The following is a 17,783-nucleotide window of genomic DNA, read 5'->3' as shown; positions in this document are numbered from 1 at the left end:
AAAGGGAACAAAGGAATCATTGGTTCATTCTCTGGGCTTGCTTCCCTGATTACTTCCCTGGTATAGCCATCCCTTGGTGTATAATACTTTAACTCCAGTTTTCTCTGTAAAGTTCCTATTAAGGAACATAGTTTGCTAACCTCTCCTCTAGTCTTCAGAGAGATATTCTCCATACTTCTTAGTACTTGCACTATAGTGGCTTGCAAATCTTCGTTAGTAACTTTTCCACTTGTTTTTTCAGAAGAAGTCGAGCTCTTTAGTATTGCAGGGCTGTTTAGTAAAGGACCGTCTTTTGTGTGATCTGCCATGCTAACTTCAATTGGACAAGGGGGTTGCCTAAACTCTACTTTCCACCTGAATGTTCATTCCTTCCTTCTTCTTGGCATACAAAGCTATCAATGCGTCACACTGGGCATGTCAAAACTATGTTCGTACAAGGATCTTGGATATGGTCCCTCACATAGCTCCCTGGGGCTCTCGTTTTTTCATGCCTGTCGGGCAAAACTTGCTTGGTGTGCTGCAATATGAGTTGCTCGTTAGTTTGAATGGTGCATTTGTAGGGCCTTTGGTTTAGGCCTTGAGGCTCACAATCAAAACTAACAAGGATCTGAGTGTGCCATTGTTATCTTTTTGTATAATAGATTGTTGTATAGGTGTAAATTAAGTTGATTACTTGCATCACAAGTTACTTAGACTTCTTGTTTATCAATGGATTGTCATAGATGGGTTAAGTCTGTATAAGGTTCTTTTCTTGCCTTGTAAATAAGGACTTTTAATTCATAGTATTGTATATCCAAAATGAAGGGAGTTTAGGGCCTTTCCAACCATTTCCTTGATGAAGGTTTGCTTTAATGAAAACAGGTTCATTAACTTATCCAAATTTGATTACAGATGAAACTTTTGGGTGGAAAACATTTGAAAATGATTTAAAAACATGAAGGAAAATGCATTAAACAACAGATCTACTATATGTAAGTACAAACAAAAGAGACCCGGGCAAGAATTAACCTTGTCGGGTAAGGTTCAACTTCTTGCAACCACTTCTCTTTGTGTTTACAGGGATTTGTATACTCAGGGGGATGAAAAGTAAATAAGTTTTACCAGAGGGAATCTATACTATAACACTAAGGGAAGGTAGCAGAGCTTTTAATCTTGACAAAATATGGCTTTCTATGGGGGAACTACGGCTAAAAAGGGCAGAATTTGGGCAAAATTTAGCTTTCTGGTTTCTTGCTTGTTTGAGAGCAAAGTAGGATGTCTTTTGATTGATTGGTTGAGTGTTCTTATCTCTGGTGTCCTTATCTGCTTTTATAGACAATTTGGCCTGACCGTCCAAGCTTTGCTTTTAGTTGATGGCTTTTGGAGGGCAGTAAGTCATCACTTATTTACTCATCCATACTCTTGAAAAGTGCTTTTTGCTGATTGTGAGGTGCCTTTGTCGCCCATCACTTCAAACATAGGCATGTGGCCTATGCCTTGCTGGAATGACTTCCAATTCCTCTCGGCCCTATCGACTTGTCCGAGTTCAGTCTCCTCTTTGCCTTTGTATTTCTGGGCCTCCACCATTACAAAGCCAGTGTCAAATATAAACCCAAATAAGTAGGACGCAAACATATTTTAGGATTTGCAGCCTTCATGAAGCTCTAGATCTTTCTTCAATAGATAGTGGGAGAATTGTTGGATAGAGAGAGGAGAAAATAGAAGACGGTGAACAGGGAAGGAAAAATGCAGGGAGGAGGATTCTCTCCCCTCCTAATCTCTCTTCCCTTCTATTTGAACGGTCACGGTTAAACCACGTCAAAATCTTATATTAATTTTTTTTTATAGAAATAATAAGACAAAAATCAATATGTGAGAGGAAGGAAGAAAAAGGGATAAGAACAGAAGACGAGAGAATTTTACTTCAAAATATAGGGAAGGAATTAGTTTAGAAAGAGGAACTTTACTTGAGTTAAAGATAAGAGGTTTTTGGAGGGAAAAAAACCCACACGTGTTGTTCTCTGGAAATGCCACGTCACTTTTGTGCAGGACTTCCTGCTGAGTTTACAGCAGGGAAGTATTGTTCTTAAAAAATTCTAATTAAGCTTCCAAATCACTCAAAGAAACCAAATAAAATAATTTAAAACACTAGGCAGGCTTTAGCCGTTATAACTACGCAAACTTTTTCCCATGCTTTTCGAAATTCCCATTTTACCCTTACCGACCAAAACGCTCAAATTAAGGCCTCAGTCACATTCCCTGCAGAGTCATTGGCCTTCTCCCATTTCAAAACACCCCACCTCGCCCCCCATCTTCTATTTAAGAAAATCAGAGCCACCGCATCTCCCAAAATTTCAGCTCGGCTCAGATCTTCGCACCAAAATTCACACACAGGTATGGCTTGTTCTCCATTCGCAGTTTCGATTAGCATTTGATGCAATTGAAATAGGTTCTGATCTGCGTTTCTGGAATCGAATTCTTTTGCTCCGCATCATGTTTGTTAATGCTTGATTTGACTGGTAAGCGTCGTCCCATTTTTTTTTATTTCGATAGGATTTTTTGTCTTCGGTAGTTTTTTGAGCTCGCATTTGATCGGGATTTTGAATCTTTTGCGTGGATCTGATCGGTGTGGTTTTGAATCATCCGTGTCTATTTGGTTTGGTTTCGTGGAAGGGAGTGGAAAGTCTCAAGATTTTTCTTTTCTGTTTATTCATTTGAGGTTGTTGATTGTGTATGTGTCGATTTGAGCTCGCATTACTCGGTTGAGTGTTCGATCTGAGTCTACCTGATGCTTTGATATGAATTTTCGTTCTTTGTTTCGTTGAATTTTGGCCCTTCTATTGTCTGATTGCATATATGTTTTGTTAGATCTCGACGTAGTTCTGATTGGTGTTGAATTGATTCATGAGGAAAAGGGAGGGAAAGGTTGAGAATAAAGTTTTGAATTTATTTATATGCCGATTATGGTGGAGCTTGAGCATTAGATCGAAACAAAAACTTATTTTTTTCCTTGCATGCCTGGTTTTCTGCATCCGAATTGATCATCGCTGTTCGTCTTTGTTGGATCTATGAATAATTGAATGAATGAAGGATTTGAATTGAATCATTTTAAAATTATGATGGGAAAAGTCCTAGTTTTGACTTCTGAGATATTTTGTACATTTGTTTGAAATTTTTTAATCACTTTAATCAAATGTATGCTTTTTGTTAAATTTTCGTATTTTACTTTGAACAGGTAAACTTTACAACAATGGGACTAAAATTTGATTCTGATATGTATGGCCTCTGCTTGTATAGATCATACAGTTTAGAAGGTTAAAAGATACTTTACGAAGGGTAGTTTGACTTAATGGGAGTTTTATGGTTCAATTGTGATGCACAAGACGGTGGCTATTCAGACCGCTGTGGTGGAAAATTAATATATTTGTATGTACAAATGCATGCATAGATGTGCCGTGTGTACAAGAGAGTTTGTTAGCACATCAAATATTTTTGCAGATTCAAGCATAATCATGGGTTTTTGGTCTACCTAAGGTTTTACAATTGCAGTGTTTTGATTTGCACAGATAGGATATTCAGAGACAATTAGTTGGTGCTCATGGGTACAGTTGTTGATGACGGAAAGAAGGTATATCTTGGGTTTTGTTTTGATTGAGGTTTCTGAAATCATGCACGGTTTCTTCTGGAAACTTTGTCAGTTCAGTTGATATTTCTAAATTTACTGGGAAATGATATGCTTTCATTTAGTCTTCTCCGGACTCCCGGCGGACGTTATTTTTTTATCTGGTTTCCGTATGTGCACCTTTAACATTTGTTGTTTCATTTCATACTACTTCAAGCTTAAATTGAGAAATGCATCCTACCGCAGGAGGCTCAGCAGGAGGCTCAGCAGGAGGCTCATGGAAGCTTAGCTGATCTGAACCCTACAGTTGTTTTTGTATTGGGTAAGAAAATTATGGAACTAGAACTAGTTGTATTCTAATCATCCTTGTTTTTCTGAGCTGTTAGCAACCTGGGATAAGATCCACTAATCTTGGCTCGTGTTTTTAATATCCTTTTTCTCTCTTTGCTTAAGAGTTCAACGAAAATATGTGCATGATTTAAGAGTCCTGTATGTCAAAGAGATGATGTTTTTGTATGATAGGTTGGCTATTTAATTTTTTATTTCAGTTAGCCATTATATGGGAAAACTAATTATTGATACGAACCCTAAGTTTGTCTACATTCCTCTCATTTGTTATCGTAGCTGTACTTTATTTATACATTTCGTGTTTGGTTTTTATTTTTTTATTTTTTCCACTAGCTACACTAAAGCCTCCAGTCATTTCTATGGCACCACCCTTCCTTTTTTTTTTTTGAGGTACCTATGGATGCTCTTATCAGTTGTTTCGTTTGATGTAATAGGTGGCCCAGGCAGCGGAAAGGGTACTCAATGTGCAAACATTGTTGAGCACTTTGGCTTTACCCATCTCAGTGCTGGCGATCTTCTTAGAGCAGAAATCAAATCTGGCTCTGAAAATGGGTATGGCATAGTTGTGTAGTCTACTTTTGGCTTTTTATAGTAGTGGGAGTGGGATACATGATGAAGGTAGGATTCTGCTTCTTGAGTATGGCAAAAGTATCTCCAGTTACCATGAATTCATAGTCACCCAACAGCTTCACTTTTATAAGATTCTGTGTTACATTACTTGAGGGGCAAGGGTGACAATAAGGTTGTGGTTGGTTGCCTCTGTTGGGTAAACTGATCCTGTATCACACCATTTGAGTAAAAGAAAGAGAATGCTCAGGATCAAAATTAGCTTCTTCCAATACAGTTAAACACTAGAAAAAGTGTTTCTGCAGAAGTGTCTTGTTTTATGTCCTTTTGATGAAAAATGATTGCAAAGTTAGTCTAGACTCTGGACTTTGTATGCCCATCAAAAATTGTTTTACATGTCTCATGTAACAACACTTTTTTAATGGTTGACAGGACCATGATTTCGGATATGATTAAAGAAGGAAAGATTGTTCCTTCCGAAGTAACAATTAAACTTCTTGAACGAGCAATGCTGGAAAATGGTAATGATAAGTTTCTCATTGATGGGTTTCCCCGTAATGAGGAAAATCGTGCTGCATTTGAAGATGTGGTGAGCCCTCTGGATAATCTTTCGTTGTGACTTAAGTACAGTTTGTGGTAATTGACTAGTTTTCATAGTGGTTTATTTACTTGTTTAACCAATGGTAAACCGTGTTAATGATTTTGCAGGCTAAAATCGAGCCTTCATTTGTCTTGTATTTTGACTGTTCTGAAGAAGAGATGGAGAGGCGGCTTTTGGGTAGGAACCAGGTAAAAATATGATTTTTTCTTGTGGAAGAATTTGTATATTGTCTTGATATAATGATATCATCTCTTTTTGTTTCCAAACTAATTATGTTGATGTTTTTGTGTTTCATTTGTTGGGCCAATGAAGGGAAGAGAGGATGATAACGTAGAAACAATAAGGAAGCGGTTTAAGGTTTTCCAAGAATCTAGTCTCCCTGTGATAGAGTACTACAACTCCAAGGGGAAAGTTCGGAAGGTAATTCTTCAATTGGTTTTACTTATTTCAACAATATAGTCTTTCATGTTTGTTGGAATCATTGTTGTTTCACTCTCAGATTGATGCCAGAAGGCCTATTGAAGAGGTTTATGAGTCAGTAAAAGCTATTTTTGCACCAAAAGATGAGAAGGTAAATGGCCATAGCCATACTTTGATGGAATGCTTTATCAAGTTCTTGATGAAATGGTGTAAGATTTGACCGGGAAGGGAGTTCATGGGGGGTATCTTTTCTTACTGGTGTGGTTTTGTAAATATAACTAGTGAAACAAATGCTTTAGGATTGTAGTAAGCTTTTCTAGAAATCGAGGAATTTGAATGACCTAAGTGTGATGTTAGTTTTAGATTGATTATGTTTCCACATCAACTAATTGTAATCACAATTGTGGCATACCAAATTGATCACGTAAAGTAATCAATGATCAGAATGTAGCTGCCAGTCAAATGCATAGCCATAAAATGCAAACTAGAACTAAGTATGAACACAAATTGGTGCTATTGGCTAGCTAAAACCAAACGGAAAGAGAAAATGATGAGAAATTTCTTAGCAAATTTTGATACGGGTTGGAGTTTGAAAGTAATGGGATGGGTATTAACAGTAATCTGTCTCTAGCATTAACTGGACCTGCATCAAGAACAGAAATCTAGATGCACATTTTACATTGTGGAATCTAGTGTACCGTGACTCATCTGCACATTTTGCGTGTCATTGAAGTTAACTTTAACTACATTTAATAAGAATATCGTGTTGTTTTCCCCCCTCTAGCATACATTTGAATATGTGTATATTTTCCCTGTCATTGACGTCAATTCTTGCTTTTACAGGCCGATTAATTGCTGCGGTTGTAACCAAGATTTCAGATCCTATGTCTCTTGAGGTAAAACCTTCATCTTGAACCACAAGAATAAGAGTTTACATTACGTGGTTTTGCTTCATTTTGCACATAAGCACACATTCTCCTTTTCACTTTCCATTTGGGACCAGGAATCTAAAAACTCGAAATAGAATATAGGAATGGAATATGAGAACCCAATTGACAGACCCCATATGTCTGGAATAAAGGCAACAATACCAATAATGCCGATGATGGTGTGTTTTCCATCTTCGACCGGGAATCCGAACTATTCTTGTCACTTTTAAGGTTGATAAATATGATATTCTCACAATACTCAAAAATTTGTTAACAGTGTGCGTTGTTTAAAATTGGTTTGTGATCATTGGCCGAAAAACAGGCTTCCCAAATCAACTGCTTTGCAAACCGAGATTACTTTCACTGAACATGTTCGAATGACCATACAGCCCATGTTTCGTTAGAATCGCCACACCTGTCCGCACATTACGTATAGAAACTTACTGTTTTCACCGAACGCCAATATTAACGTTTTCTGTTTCAGGTGATGCAATTGCCGGCTGCATATATTATATTCTTTGGCAGGTTTATTCCTGATGCTTGCTTACTATAGAAGGTTGTATTATTATTCTACACAATTGAGGTGTATCCCTCTACTCTCATATCGTCATTGTATTCTATCTTTAAGATTTATAGTGATAATTGTTCGAATAATGTTCCGATTCAAGTTTGATGCGATGCATTTTTGGTTACTCTGCGAATAAAGAGCTCAAATTACATAAAATGTTGAAGGACACCAATCGAGTGATTCACTTGGAAAGATTGTTCATGTGAGGAAGTCAGTTAAATGTTGCGTGGTATGTAAGGCACCCTGTTTGGGCGTTGCGTATAATATAGAAAGCATATTTACTCGTAAGCGTTTTTTGTTAAAAATGGCTTTTATTTGAACCACTTTCTTCTCAGAAAAGCACTTGGAAGTGACTTTTGAAAGCTTCTCCTAAAAGCACTTTAAAGCAAAAGACCCGAGAGAGAGAAAAATGAATACGAAAATGACAATGAAATTGATGCTTAGGTTCTAAACAAATATGATGCCATTATCCTTAATGGTATCGAGAACGATTCCAAGCCTACCCTCGATCCTCTCATTCTTTTTGGGTTCAAAAGACATTGCAAAAACATCAGCATCCTTGCACCTCTCTGCAATCAGGTTTCCTACCACTCGACATGCTTCGTTATCGGTAAGCGATGGCAACGAAAACCTCAAATCCTTGGAGTTTGTGCTGGCCACGGATATCACTTTGCTGGTACCCCTGTGCATCACTTTGGCATGGATGAATCGTTTCGAAAAGAAAACATCCAGTAAAAATGGCCTCATGTACATATCTGTCCTTTGACTCCATGATTTCCTATTAGGTCTATTTGCAGCCTCGCCTCGAGATCTCCGGGTCCATGCAGCTCGAATGAAGGAATCCTGAAAAACAAGCAACAGAAACTCGAATCCTGTTTATCCGTTTCAGTGGTTGAGAGTTTAACTGAGGAAGCATTTGACTTAGCAAATCAATCACGACTGACTTGTAAAACTTGAACTAACCGAGGCCATAGTGACTATAATAAAAGACCTAAAGATTTCTACTTTGTACACGGGAGAAAAAAAAAATAGACAACGGATAATTCACACGTATAACAGAGTACCTCTTCCAATTTGGTCATGCACCTATAGTTTGTAGCAACGATTATTTCTCCGAACAAGCATGAATAAAGGGCCTCGTAAACTAAAAAAGGTGTTTGAAGTTGTTGAATGGCTACCCTAAGGAAAAAAAAAAACAATGAAGGGTTGCCTCCAAAACAAATTTTGGAAGGGGGAGATAATGCAGGTGAACTTTGTCAACAGCAAATACCATTCTTTAACTTGTAAAGTAGTTCTAAATTGTCTACGAATACTTCATGGTGATCGATCTTTCTAAGCATCATCTGTCTCTAATTTCATTTCCTAATCGTTTGGTCGAGACATCAAAATGTGTTATTAAACAGTTGCTCCGACATTCATATACCAAATAGTTGAGTTCCACCATAAGATCAATGTCGACAAGATTTATCTCAAATGTGCCAAAACCAACAAATCCGTTTCAACTACACAACGCAATTGCAAATTTCCACAGACAAAATTGGTCCATAACCGTAACCAATGTAATGTAATAATTCGATTACCAGTGACCAAATATAGTCTTAGAAACCACTCGCTTGTTACCCTAGTAATGTCCTCCATTACGGTTCACATTTCGCACACACAAATCCTTCCTTCCCACAACAAACTCGAGATCTATAATTTCCAAACATTACAACTTCCATTGTCCTAGTAATTTCATCAAACACCTTAGCTGCACTAATGGAAACGGGTAACCCTAAATTATGCATGCATTGACAAAACACGATTCAATTCAAGCCATCAGATCAGAAAATCAATGGTTGCGAACAATTTCCAACATTTTCCTCATGGTAAATATTGGGATTCAGTATAAGAAAAAACGTCAGGTAAGAAAAGAAAGAGAAAGAGGAAGTAATGGAAGCGTGCCTTGTTGGGGGTGTGAATGCGATTAGGAGGGCTTGTGGTGCAATTGAAGGAGACGCCGAAGTTGGGAAAGGAAGATGCCCATGAGAGCCGGCTGGGTTTCACCGAACCACTTCCACAGGGGTTTGACAGCGGCGGCGGCAGAGGAGGAGCTGATGTGCAGCAGGCCATTCAGAGCAACGACGAAGGTTTCTTCCTCTCTTACTAAGCGGATGAGTACTTTTGCAGGAAATCCCACGTGTGAGGCACGTGGGGAGGAAAGGAAGATAGGCTTGGTGGGAAAATGAGGTTGACATGTATGACAAACTAGGTTTTAATTTGGTTCTCTACTTTTTTATGTTTGTTAAACATTTAGTTTTAGTTTTTTTTTTTCACAATTTTGGGTGAAAATAAAACTAAAAACACAAAGCTGTAAAACCCAGCTTTGAAAAATCAGTTTTTTTTTTTCACATCTGTTTTACATAAAAGTTTATTAAACACTATTATACTGTTTTATTTTTATTTTTTATTTTTTTTTCAAAAGCACTTTTACAAAAAAAATTTACCAAACACTCTGCTACTTTATTTCACATCTGCTTATTCTCACAGCACAACAGAAATATATTTTTTTTTTTCAAAGTACAACAATACCAAACCAGCTCTTAGTAATTTGGTTCGGTGGTTACCGTGGTTTTCATCTTTACTCATAACTGAGAAATTTTAGATTCTATTTTTTCTAAAGGTGTTGAACTAAATTATGCTAACCCATTGTGAAGCTTAGTCCACTTTCTACCTTTAGTATAAATAATATCATTTGTTTAAAAAAAAAAAAAAATCTACCTTGCTAGCCATGGGCCAGCTAATTCATGTTCTACTCTCCAAAAAATGAGGATGAACTTACATGGTATGGCGGCACACCTTTTTTTTTTTATATATTAATTTATTATTATTAAATAAATAGAGGATTCGAAATTATTATAATAATTTAAAGGAGGGGAGTATAGAATCCGAGATGAATAGGTGAAAATCTAACACCCTATCCACTAAGATGTTGGATCATCTCCATTGTGGCATTTTGTATAGCTATCTACATAATACCCTATCATATTCGGTAGATATTAAAAAGAAGAACTGCTCGATTAATCCGTAAATCTTATTACTTTATAATATTTATGACACGATAACAGTGCATTCGTGTTATATAAATTTGGCCTTCAAAAATTAGCCTCACCTCATCAGTATAACGATGTATACGGATATTGGTATGTCCGCTCCTGTAATGTATTAATACAAAGTAAATTACCGTGTAATCCTTTGAGGAAAAAAAGTAACTACCCAGAATTTGACACGTGGACTTAGAGCAGATCTACCCGGAAACAAGAGGAAAAAGAATTAAAAACTGAAATGGACCGGTCGCGTCAATCAGCAAAAACCGGAAACAGACTCCCCTGCCCCTCTGTTGCAGTGACTCTCCGCTGCAAACACGAAGAAGAAGTAAGAGCAATGGAACAGCAACCGAAACGCCGTCGTTCTCCACGATACGCACTCCCACACAGTGCTTCCGAGCTCTGAGAGATATTCGCCCCCTTCAATATACACGAGCAAACGAGAACCGGAGTCACAGCGACCCCAAATGTTGCCGCGCAGGTTGTCCGCCATTTTCGGAGGCCTCGGTTCCAACGCCAAGGCTCTGACCAGCGACCTCCTCCCCACTCTCAAGCTACAAACCGATAAGGAAGTCTACAGGCCCGGCGATCCCATCGTCATCACCGTCGAGATTTCAAATCCTAGCAGATATGACGGTTCGGCTTACTCGCTCTTGATTGAGCGCCTAGGGTTTGAGATCAAGGGCATTGAGAAGCTCGATTCGCAGTGGTTCGCCACGCAGAAACCGACCACCGGATCCAAACAGAGGAGAGGTAGAATCAAAAGTAGATAAAGTGAACGAATTTTATGATTTGATTGCCTTTTTTTTCGTTATTTACTTGTGATTTTGTGTTACATGAAACGTTTAGGTGAATATGTGTTCATGGAGTGCTCAACTCCTGCGCTGGTTACGAATCAGATTGTTTCGCCCGGGGGTACAAAATCATGTGAGTAATTAGTTGTGATGTTGTTTTTGTGTATTTTGTGTTGTAGATGTTAGGACTTAGGATTTAAATGGAGAAATATCAAACGAACTATCGTATTTGTTAGAATAGGTAGTGTCTTTGTTGTTCTTTTGACTGATAAATGCATTTCATCGAAGTTGGTTCTAATTGCTAAGATTGGTCTTAAGAATGAATAAGGTACTGAGCTAGGGAAGGTAGCATTTCCTCTGTAGTACTAAACCAACAAGTCGCATAAATTAACCAAAGACTAGTATTATGAAGGAGTAGGTGATTCTGCCAAAGTAGCACATTAATTTCGACAACAAACACCTTGCTTGGCTAAGAATTCAACCTTGATGCTCAGAAACCATTCCCTATCTTAATCAACTGGGAAACCTGCTCAAAGAATAAACCAGATGTTCACATTAGGAAGGTGGAAAAGAAAGAGGAGAGTAAGAGAATGGGATTGGGATTGGGGGGAGTGGTTCTTGAGGTACTTAAGGGACATTATACAAGTGCTTCATTGAAACAGAGTTCTGCTTCTAAACTGAATTTAGGCTAGTGCTTTATTGTTGTCAAACGAATGGTAACGTGAACCTGGTCTGTTGATAATAAAATTTGAAAGGATGGTGACATGGAGCTTTAGCTTATCTGAAGAAGAGAGTTTATGTTGGAATTGTTTTGGTCTAAACTTCCTTTCTGTTAATATTCAATGTTTTCTGCAGATGTGGTGCGGTCGTTGCTGGCCCCTGTTATACCACCATCGTACAAAGGTGCTACCCTTCGATATATGTATTATGTTAGAAGTACAATGTCTGGACAATGGCTGATATTGGAGAATCCCCACTCTCGTGGAGAATCAGTGAAAGATTTTCCTGAAATGGTTGGTTTTCTTTGACTTATCATGATGGCTGTTTATGTGACTTTTCTCCTTTATGATTGATTATGCACTTGCTTTATTGAATTATAGTTATTTCTGCCTCTGAATATCATAGTCTGCTCATATTGCACCCTGATACATTAACATTGTTCTTTAACAAACTTTATACATGAATATGTTGATTGAGAAATGGGCTTGTCATTTATAAGAGTGGAATCTGCTTCAAAATATACCAAAGACTTACCTGTAGTAATCAGTATATGCAGGAATCAGAAACTTTTATTTTCATCCAGATTCTGTTTTAAACGTAATCAACACTGTGTATCCGTGGTGGTCCTTATCAAATATATGCTTAAGTAGAGTCATACATATGCATACATACATAGAGATTTGTGTCCATGTGTGAGTGTGAATCTGTGTTTAGGTAGATATTGGTAAAAATACCTCTGCCTGTACATGCTAGTCTTTTTCATTTTTTATGTTGAGGTGATATGTCAACATTTTGATGTGTGAACCTCATCAACTTTAAACATCCAGGAAGCTCGTGTTCCAATACAAGTATGGGTCACTCAGAAAACCAGTGGATTGGGAATGGAAGAAGGTCAAACAGATGGTGAGTTTTTCCTTTATTTTTGTTACTCTGGGATGTAAACCTGTATGCCACTGCTTCTCTCTTGGAAGCTCTCTTTAGGTTCAAGATACGGCTTTCAATAAATAATTCAGCCTGAAATGTGTAATTTTCAAGTGAATTGGAACGACCATTTGCCACTGGTTTAGTATTAGTAGTTATGATTATAACTAAATCATAGTACAATGCATCAGGCTTGGCAAATTTATTGGAATTGAGCATTCTTATGCATCTAGCAGATCAGTTATGAGAGCCTTATTGGACCCTCTATGTTATTACAGGGCATCTTCTGTACTAAGTGAATTTATTAAATGGAACCATTACAAGAAATTGGAACTATCAACTTGGTGATGGGATAGAATCAATTTTAGAAAAATGTAAAATATTTCTTTTCCAATTTTTTAAATGTAGGTAAGATCTCTGTCAATTGTGTAAGAGTAGTAATGAATTTGTGGTTTACAGTACATAAATGCTGCAATTCAAGTTCTTTTGGGCAACAGACAAGCTCTTGAATACTGCTCATATTCTTCTTATAATACATTTTTGTATTTTTTTCAAGTAATTATCCTTGTACTAGTACAGTATAAAAGATACTACTGTACTAAACTATGTCTTATTTTTGAGTTTCTGCATCTTAATCATTTTAAGATATTTTTCTGTCTTTAGATATATCCATATATCTGTTTGGTTTGATATACATGTTTGTTTGTCTATAAGTTCAGAAATAATAGTCTATGCATGTTGGATTATGTTTTGAGATATTTCTGTCATTTATGTGTTTACAGGGATTGTGCCTTCTGCAACCATCCAAATGGATATGTATTGGAAAGAGATGGATGGCGACTCTGATTGGGTAGGCTCATACTACCACAATGTCTTTCTGCATTTATATGTTTCTAGGAATTGCATTTCTTTCTTTTCAGGCATGCAAAGTCAGTATAGAGTTCCCTATTTCAGCAATATTTGTCTCTTGTAGTTTCGAAATAACAAATGTACTCATCCATTTTATTGTTAATAAATAAGGCGAACTAATTCATCTTACAGGTGAGAGCTAATGACATATATGATGGGGTTGAAGAAGGTTATGAAAGCTCAAAGGATGAGATCTCATCCGTTTCTTCATACAATCCTATGAAAGAACATATAAACAGAACATTTGGAAGTTCACTATCCTTGCAGTCACAAAGGTCTTCAAATAAGGATAGCCCTTATCTTGAAGGAGAGCGTACAAGTTTATCTTCAAATCTAGCAATCCGACGACTCTCTGTGGCTGAAGTCTTATACGACACTGGTCCTGGTGAGTTCTACGACCACCTAGAAAAAGCTTCAAGTCTTATGCATTGAGCTTGTCATTGCTGTGCTTATTTCCAAAATAGTTTCTGTGGTATTTCATCTATTTTGTTGAGTTATAGTTCCTTTTATATTGTTTAGTTAAGATTGCAATTTCTTCAGAATTTCCTTGCAAGTCAGAATAGCCTTCTTAGTGACAAATTACTTTGTCAAACAGATCTTTCATTGCCCCTGAATTCATCTTCTATTGGCTCTCCAAGCCAGCTGCAGAAGCTTACAAAACGTCTTTCTTTGGATGATGAAACAAGGGCATCTTCTTCACCAGCATCTGGAGTTGTTGAAACCTTAGCATGTAAGTTAGTGCACTTCTTATTCTTCTTATACATCTTCTATGCATTGGTTTCTGTTTTTGTAATAAGTCCTTGAAAACTAATTTTCTGCAAATATTTTCTGCAGCAGAAGGCTTCATTCGAGGCAGGTCATACAATATCAGGCTGGATGACCGAGTTCTGCTTAGATTTTCCCCAAAAAATTCTGATTCCAATTATTACTTCAGTGATATGGTAATTTCATTTCTTTATGGCTTCTCTTCTGCCTTTTTTCCATCATTTTCTTTCTCTGGTTTTTTTAGTTGTGAACTCTCTCTCTCTCTCTCTCTCTCTCTCTCTCTCTCTCTGTGTCTCTTGCTCTCCATGAAAATAGATTGGGGGAACTCTTACTTTCTTTCATGAAGAAGGAGCTAGAAGATGCCTTGAGGTAGTTGCAATTTACAAGTACTATTGAAATCAGTTACAGTGATTTGTAAAGGTTTACAGTTATCACTGACGGGCTCTGTTTTTCAGGTTTCTATAACGCTGGAGACTTCAGAAACTATTAGTCGGCGATTTGTCCATCCTTCTCGGAGGAATTCTCCCACAATTACAAAGGTATGACTTTTTATTTCTAGCTGTCAGTTGAATGGTAAGTGCATCAGAATCATACCTAAAAATAAGCCAATTTATGGAAGATTTAAGGACTGGATGTTAAAAGTTAACATCAATAGCTTCTAGTATCTGAGATTAGTTTTGTTCTCTTTCCATATAAGTTTACACATGCAGTTGACACACACCCTAAGATACTGAAAAGGGAATTAATAATGGACAAAAAAAGTGATGTAAAGCTGTTGCTTTTGGGATGTGAAGTGGATGAATCTTTTCAAAAATTCCAAAACCACAAACCAGCCTTACTTGAGAATTGGTTAATGAAACCTGGAAAGAATGGGCTCTCATTGGAACTCATTCACAACCACAAGAATTTTGAGATGGTTCAGTGTTTATGTTCTCATAATCAAGCTTTTTCTAGGGTCATTGAGAAGTTTTTATATGAGTGTTTTCTTCAGTTTGAAGGTAGTCTTTTTTATTTGCTTAGGAAACATGTTTGAAATACTAGGCCAACTGGGAAAAGGAGACTTTTAGAGACAATAGCACGTTTCATTGTACTTGAGTCATACCTTGGTAAAAACATAGTATGAAATCTTTGGTCTGTCGAAGGCATGGTTGTGCTGTGTGGTTCTCTTTGATGATGTTGATTTGATTCGTGTAAACTCTGCTCTATGCTGTATTAAGGGATATAGTTTGCTATAAAAACACTTCAGAATAATAAGGGTTAAGCAGAGTAGGTATGATGGGTAATGGTTTAACCATGAATCAAAGTTGCTGTGGGATTGTATATTTCTCTTTGGTCATCAACTAGGTTTTGAGTTTTTGGTTGTCATTTGAATGCTGGATTGTAACGAAGGGGTGCTGTTCTTTATTGTTTACATTAGCATAAGAAAGGAGTTGCAGAAGCTCGTGTCATATGAATGCTGGATTGTAACTAGGTATCCCAAATGAGGAAAGCAGGAAATATCTATGGAATAAAGCAGTTGCAGAACCTTGTGTAATGGATAGAAATTATCGTAAACCAAAACAAATTACCAAGTTTAATTCCTCTCTCATTTATCAAAGGGTGCATGTAATTATGTACTGTGGTTGGTCTTGTTGTGTCTATAATGTTATGACAGTGAAACTCAGCCTGTCATATTAGTGAGGTCGTATGTCATTTTTATCAAAATCATGTTGCCAACTCTGCATATTGGTCTATAAAACTACATTGTTCCAAGTTATAAATCCTAGTTAATTTAATTGATTATAGAGTAACGACAAAAAGCTGATTAGTTGTTGTGCCAGGACAAAGATCTGACATATTATGTCAGACGGAAATAATCAGGCCTCGTTGTGAGCTGAGATGAAAGTAATATGTGAAGGCAAATGGAATTTTACTGGTTGCATAGTTTGACGATTTTGTTGTCGTGTTTACGGATCTTCTTTTTTTTTATCAGATTCAGAGTGATCATTATGAGGTCGTTGCGGATTTGGTGCAGACAAGTTTTCTTTTCTCCATTCCCATGGATGGGCCTATGTCTTTTTCCACTCCCCATGTTTCTGTACAATGGGTACTTCGATGTGAATTTTTTACCACTCCGAAGAATGTGGATTGGACTAGGTATGGCCGACCATGTGGAATCATCTATAAGCTTCTTATTTCTTTACATGTTGATTAAAATGCAGCAGGAGGTTAACATGTTAAGTTCAGGATTATGAGTTTTATTTTCATAATTAGTCATGCAGTTCTGACATGTTTTTTCTGATTACACGGTAGTAAATTTGCTTATTAAGAAGAAAATAAGGTTACAGCAAGTGTCAATCGAATGTTTAATAAACTCTTGTATGTGCAGTGCAGTCATCAAATGTAAATGTACCAAAACATGTGCTAATTCAGATGTTTGCAAAATCTTGGATTCTTTTTACTCCAGGTACGAGCATCCTCTTTTGATAGAGGGAAGAGACAAAAGTGAGTGGGTTCTGCCAATCACCGTGCATGCACCTCCGGCTGTGGGACCCACTGGTCACGCCCGAAATGAGAAGTCTCTCATTGGAAACCTTGCGGGTGCATAACTGAAGGTAAAAAAAAAAAACTGTCATCTGAATTCGAAGTAGCTTCAAGAAACCCTTGTATTGATACTGTCAAAATATTTTGATGTACTGCTTTCATGCGTTCTTCTGTTCATTGAGACTTTTAAAGATGGTAATGGTTACCCGTCAGCTGAAAACATGAAGGTGTTGACCCTTTTTATCTCATAAAATTAACTGGTATCACAAAATATATTTCTCATAAAACGAACTTGTATCAAACATATGATCACCACTTAGAATGATGTTTACATATTGCAAGGTTTTTGTGTCGCACGGGCTGTGATGCGTTGAGCCGTCTGAAATTCAAAGCAACGTTTAAATTGTGGATCAGGACCTGTAAGTCAGATTGGGGCCCTGGTGGCTCTGCCGCCGGCTTGTTCCTCTGAAGAAAATCTCCCGGGAATGCTGATTGGAGAGGTCGGAAGTAGAAAACAAAGATGATGAAAATGGACTCTCGTAGCATAGACTTATACTTTGTAGCATTGGAGATATACATTTTTATGAATATTATTTTGTATGTTGTAAAGTTTGATCGCGTTGAAAGGGGCTGTATATTTGTCAAAAATATGATTTAATTCATTGAAATGAAAGGAAGAGAGAAAATTCATACATCTACAGACAAAACAGGGATAAATAATTGCATTCACAACGTTGGTGTCCTCCCTTGATGAAAGCCAGCTTTTCAACTCTATCGTAGATTGCTAAGACCGTGTAACCGTCCGGATTCAAAGCAGATAAGACAACCGTGGGGAGGCAACTCCATAGGTGGTTAACTGGTAGCCTGTAGTGCAAGGGAATCGGAGCCATCGCTGGGTTGAAGAAGTTGAGAACAGTTATAGCGTGTCGACTTTCATCTAGCAGATCTACTGTTGCCAACCAGCTATAGTCTCCACCAGAACCATATCTCTTTCTGTTACGCGACGGTGGGTACTGTGGTAGCTCAATGTT

General features: G+C 37.4%; 3 protein-coding genes across 5 annotated transcripts; 2 read left to right on the top strand and 1 right to left on the bottom strand.

The window, feature by feature from the left end:
- Window positions 1-2,232: 2,232 nt before the first annotated feature.
- On the top strand, window positions 2,233-7,158 carry LOC137734598 (UMP-CMP kinase 3-like). Of its 2 annotated transcripts, none has more exons than XM_068473834.1 (10): window positions 2,233-2,373; window positions 3,546-3,607; window positions 3,848-3,923; window positions 4,384-4,501; window positions 4,949-5,105; window positions 5,225-5,305; window positions 5,430-5,537; window positions 5,617-5,688; window positions 6,381-6,433; window positions 6,951-7,158. In XM_068473834.1, the coding sequence occupies exons 2-9, from the start codon at window positions 3,578-3,580 to the stop codon at window positions 6,387-6,389; spliced, it is 651 nt and encodes a 216-aa protein (XP_068329935.1). In that variant the 5' UTR covers window positions 2,233-2,373; window positions 3,546-3,577; the 3' UTR covers window positions 6,390-6,433; window positions 6,951-7,158. The 2 variants fall into 2 exon arrangements, with proteins under 2 accessions (XP_068329935.1, XP_068329936.1); XM_068473835.1 differs by having other exon boundaries at window positions 2,367-2,498.
- A 279-nt stretch (window positions 7,159-7,437) lies between these two features.
- LOC137734599 (uncharacterized) lies at window positions 7,438-9,247 on the bottom strand. Its single transcript, XM_068473837.1, has 2 exons — window positions 8,979-9,247; window positions 7,438-7,877 (listed from the first exon to the last, which is right to left on the bottom strand). The coding sequence occupies exons 1-2, from the start codon at window positions 9,144-9,146 to the stop codon at window positions 7,482-7,484; spliced, it is 564 nt and encodes a 187-aa protein (XP_068329938.1). The 5' UTR covers window positions 9,147-9,247; the 3' UTR covers window positions 7,438-7,481.
- Window positions 9,248-10,377: 1,130 nt separating this feature from the next.
- Window positions 10,378-17,446, top strand: LOC137734629 (uncharacterized). 2 transcript variants are annotated; one of them, XM_068473878.1, is made up of 13 exons: window positions 10,378-10,873; window positions 10,970-11,047; window positions 11,770-11,927; window positions 12,462-12,537; window positions 13,338-13,405; window positions 13,597-13,849; window positions 14,060-14,194; window positions 14,299-14,405; window positions 14,545-14,598; window positions 14,685-14,768; window positions 16,202-16,365; window positions 16,676-16,823; window positions 17,167-17,446. In XM_068473878.1, the coding sequence occupies exons 1-12, from the start codon at window positions 10,588-10,590 to the stop codon at window positions 16,815-16,817; spliced, it is 1,605 nt and encodes a 534-aa protein (XP_068329979.1). In that variant the 5' UTR covers window positions 10,378-10,587; the 3' UTR covers window positions 16,818-16,823; window positions 17,167-17,446. The 2 variants fall into 2 exon arrangements, with proteins under 2 accessions (XP_068329979.1, XP_068329978.1); XM_068473877.1 differs by having other exon boundaries at window positions 17,095-17,446.
- The last annotated feature ends 337 nt before the right edge of the window (window positions 17,447-17,783 follow it).

This window comes from Pyrus communis, chromosome 5 (genome assembly GCF_963583255.1).
Source record: "Pyrus communis chromosome 5, drPyrComm1.1, whole genome shotgun sequence".
NCBI classification, from domain to species: domain Eukaryota; kingdom Viridiplantae; phylum Streptophyta; class Magnoliopsida; order Rosales; family Rosaceae; genus Pyrus; species Pyrus communis.
This window is presented reverse-complemented; position numbering and strand designations above follow the sequence as displayed.

Coding starts and splice junctions, on each gene's coding strand:
- LOC137734598 (XM_068473834.1), top strand. CDS start 3,578: ATGGGTACAGTTGTTGATGACGGAAAGAAG. Junction 3,924..4,383: donor TACAGTTGTTTTTGTATTGG/GTAAGAAAATTA, acceptor TTGATGTAATAG/GTGGCCCAGGCAGCGGAAAG. Junction 5,306..5,429: donor GGCTTTTGGGTAGGAACCAG/GTAAAAATATGA, acceptor GGGCCAATGAAG/GGAAGAGAGGATGATAACGT.
- LOC137734599 (XM_068473837.1), bottom strand. CDS start 9,146: ATGGCCTGCTGCACATCAGCTCCTCCTCTGCCGCCGCCGCTGTCAAAC. Junction 7,878..8,978: donor GCATTCACACCCCCAACAAG/GCACGCTTCCAT, acceptor CTTGTTTTTCAG/GATTCCTTCATTCGAGCTGC.
- LOC137734629 (XM_068473878.1), top strand. CDS start 10,588: ATGTTGCCGCGCAGGTTGTCCGCCATTTTCGGAGGCCTCGGTTCCAAC. Junction 11,928..12,461: donor TGAAAGATTTTCCTGAAATG/GTTGGTTTTCTT, acceptor TTAAACATCCAG/GAAGCTCGTGTTCCAATACA. Junction 13,406..13,596: donor TGGATGGCGACTCTGATTGG/GTAGGCTCATAC, acceptor TTCATCTTACAG/GTGAGAGCTAATGACATATA.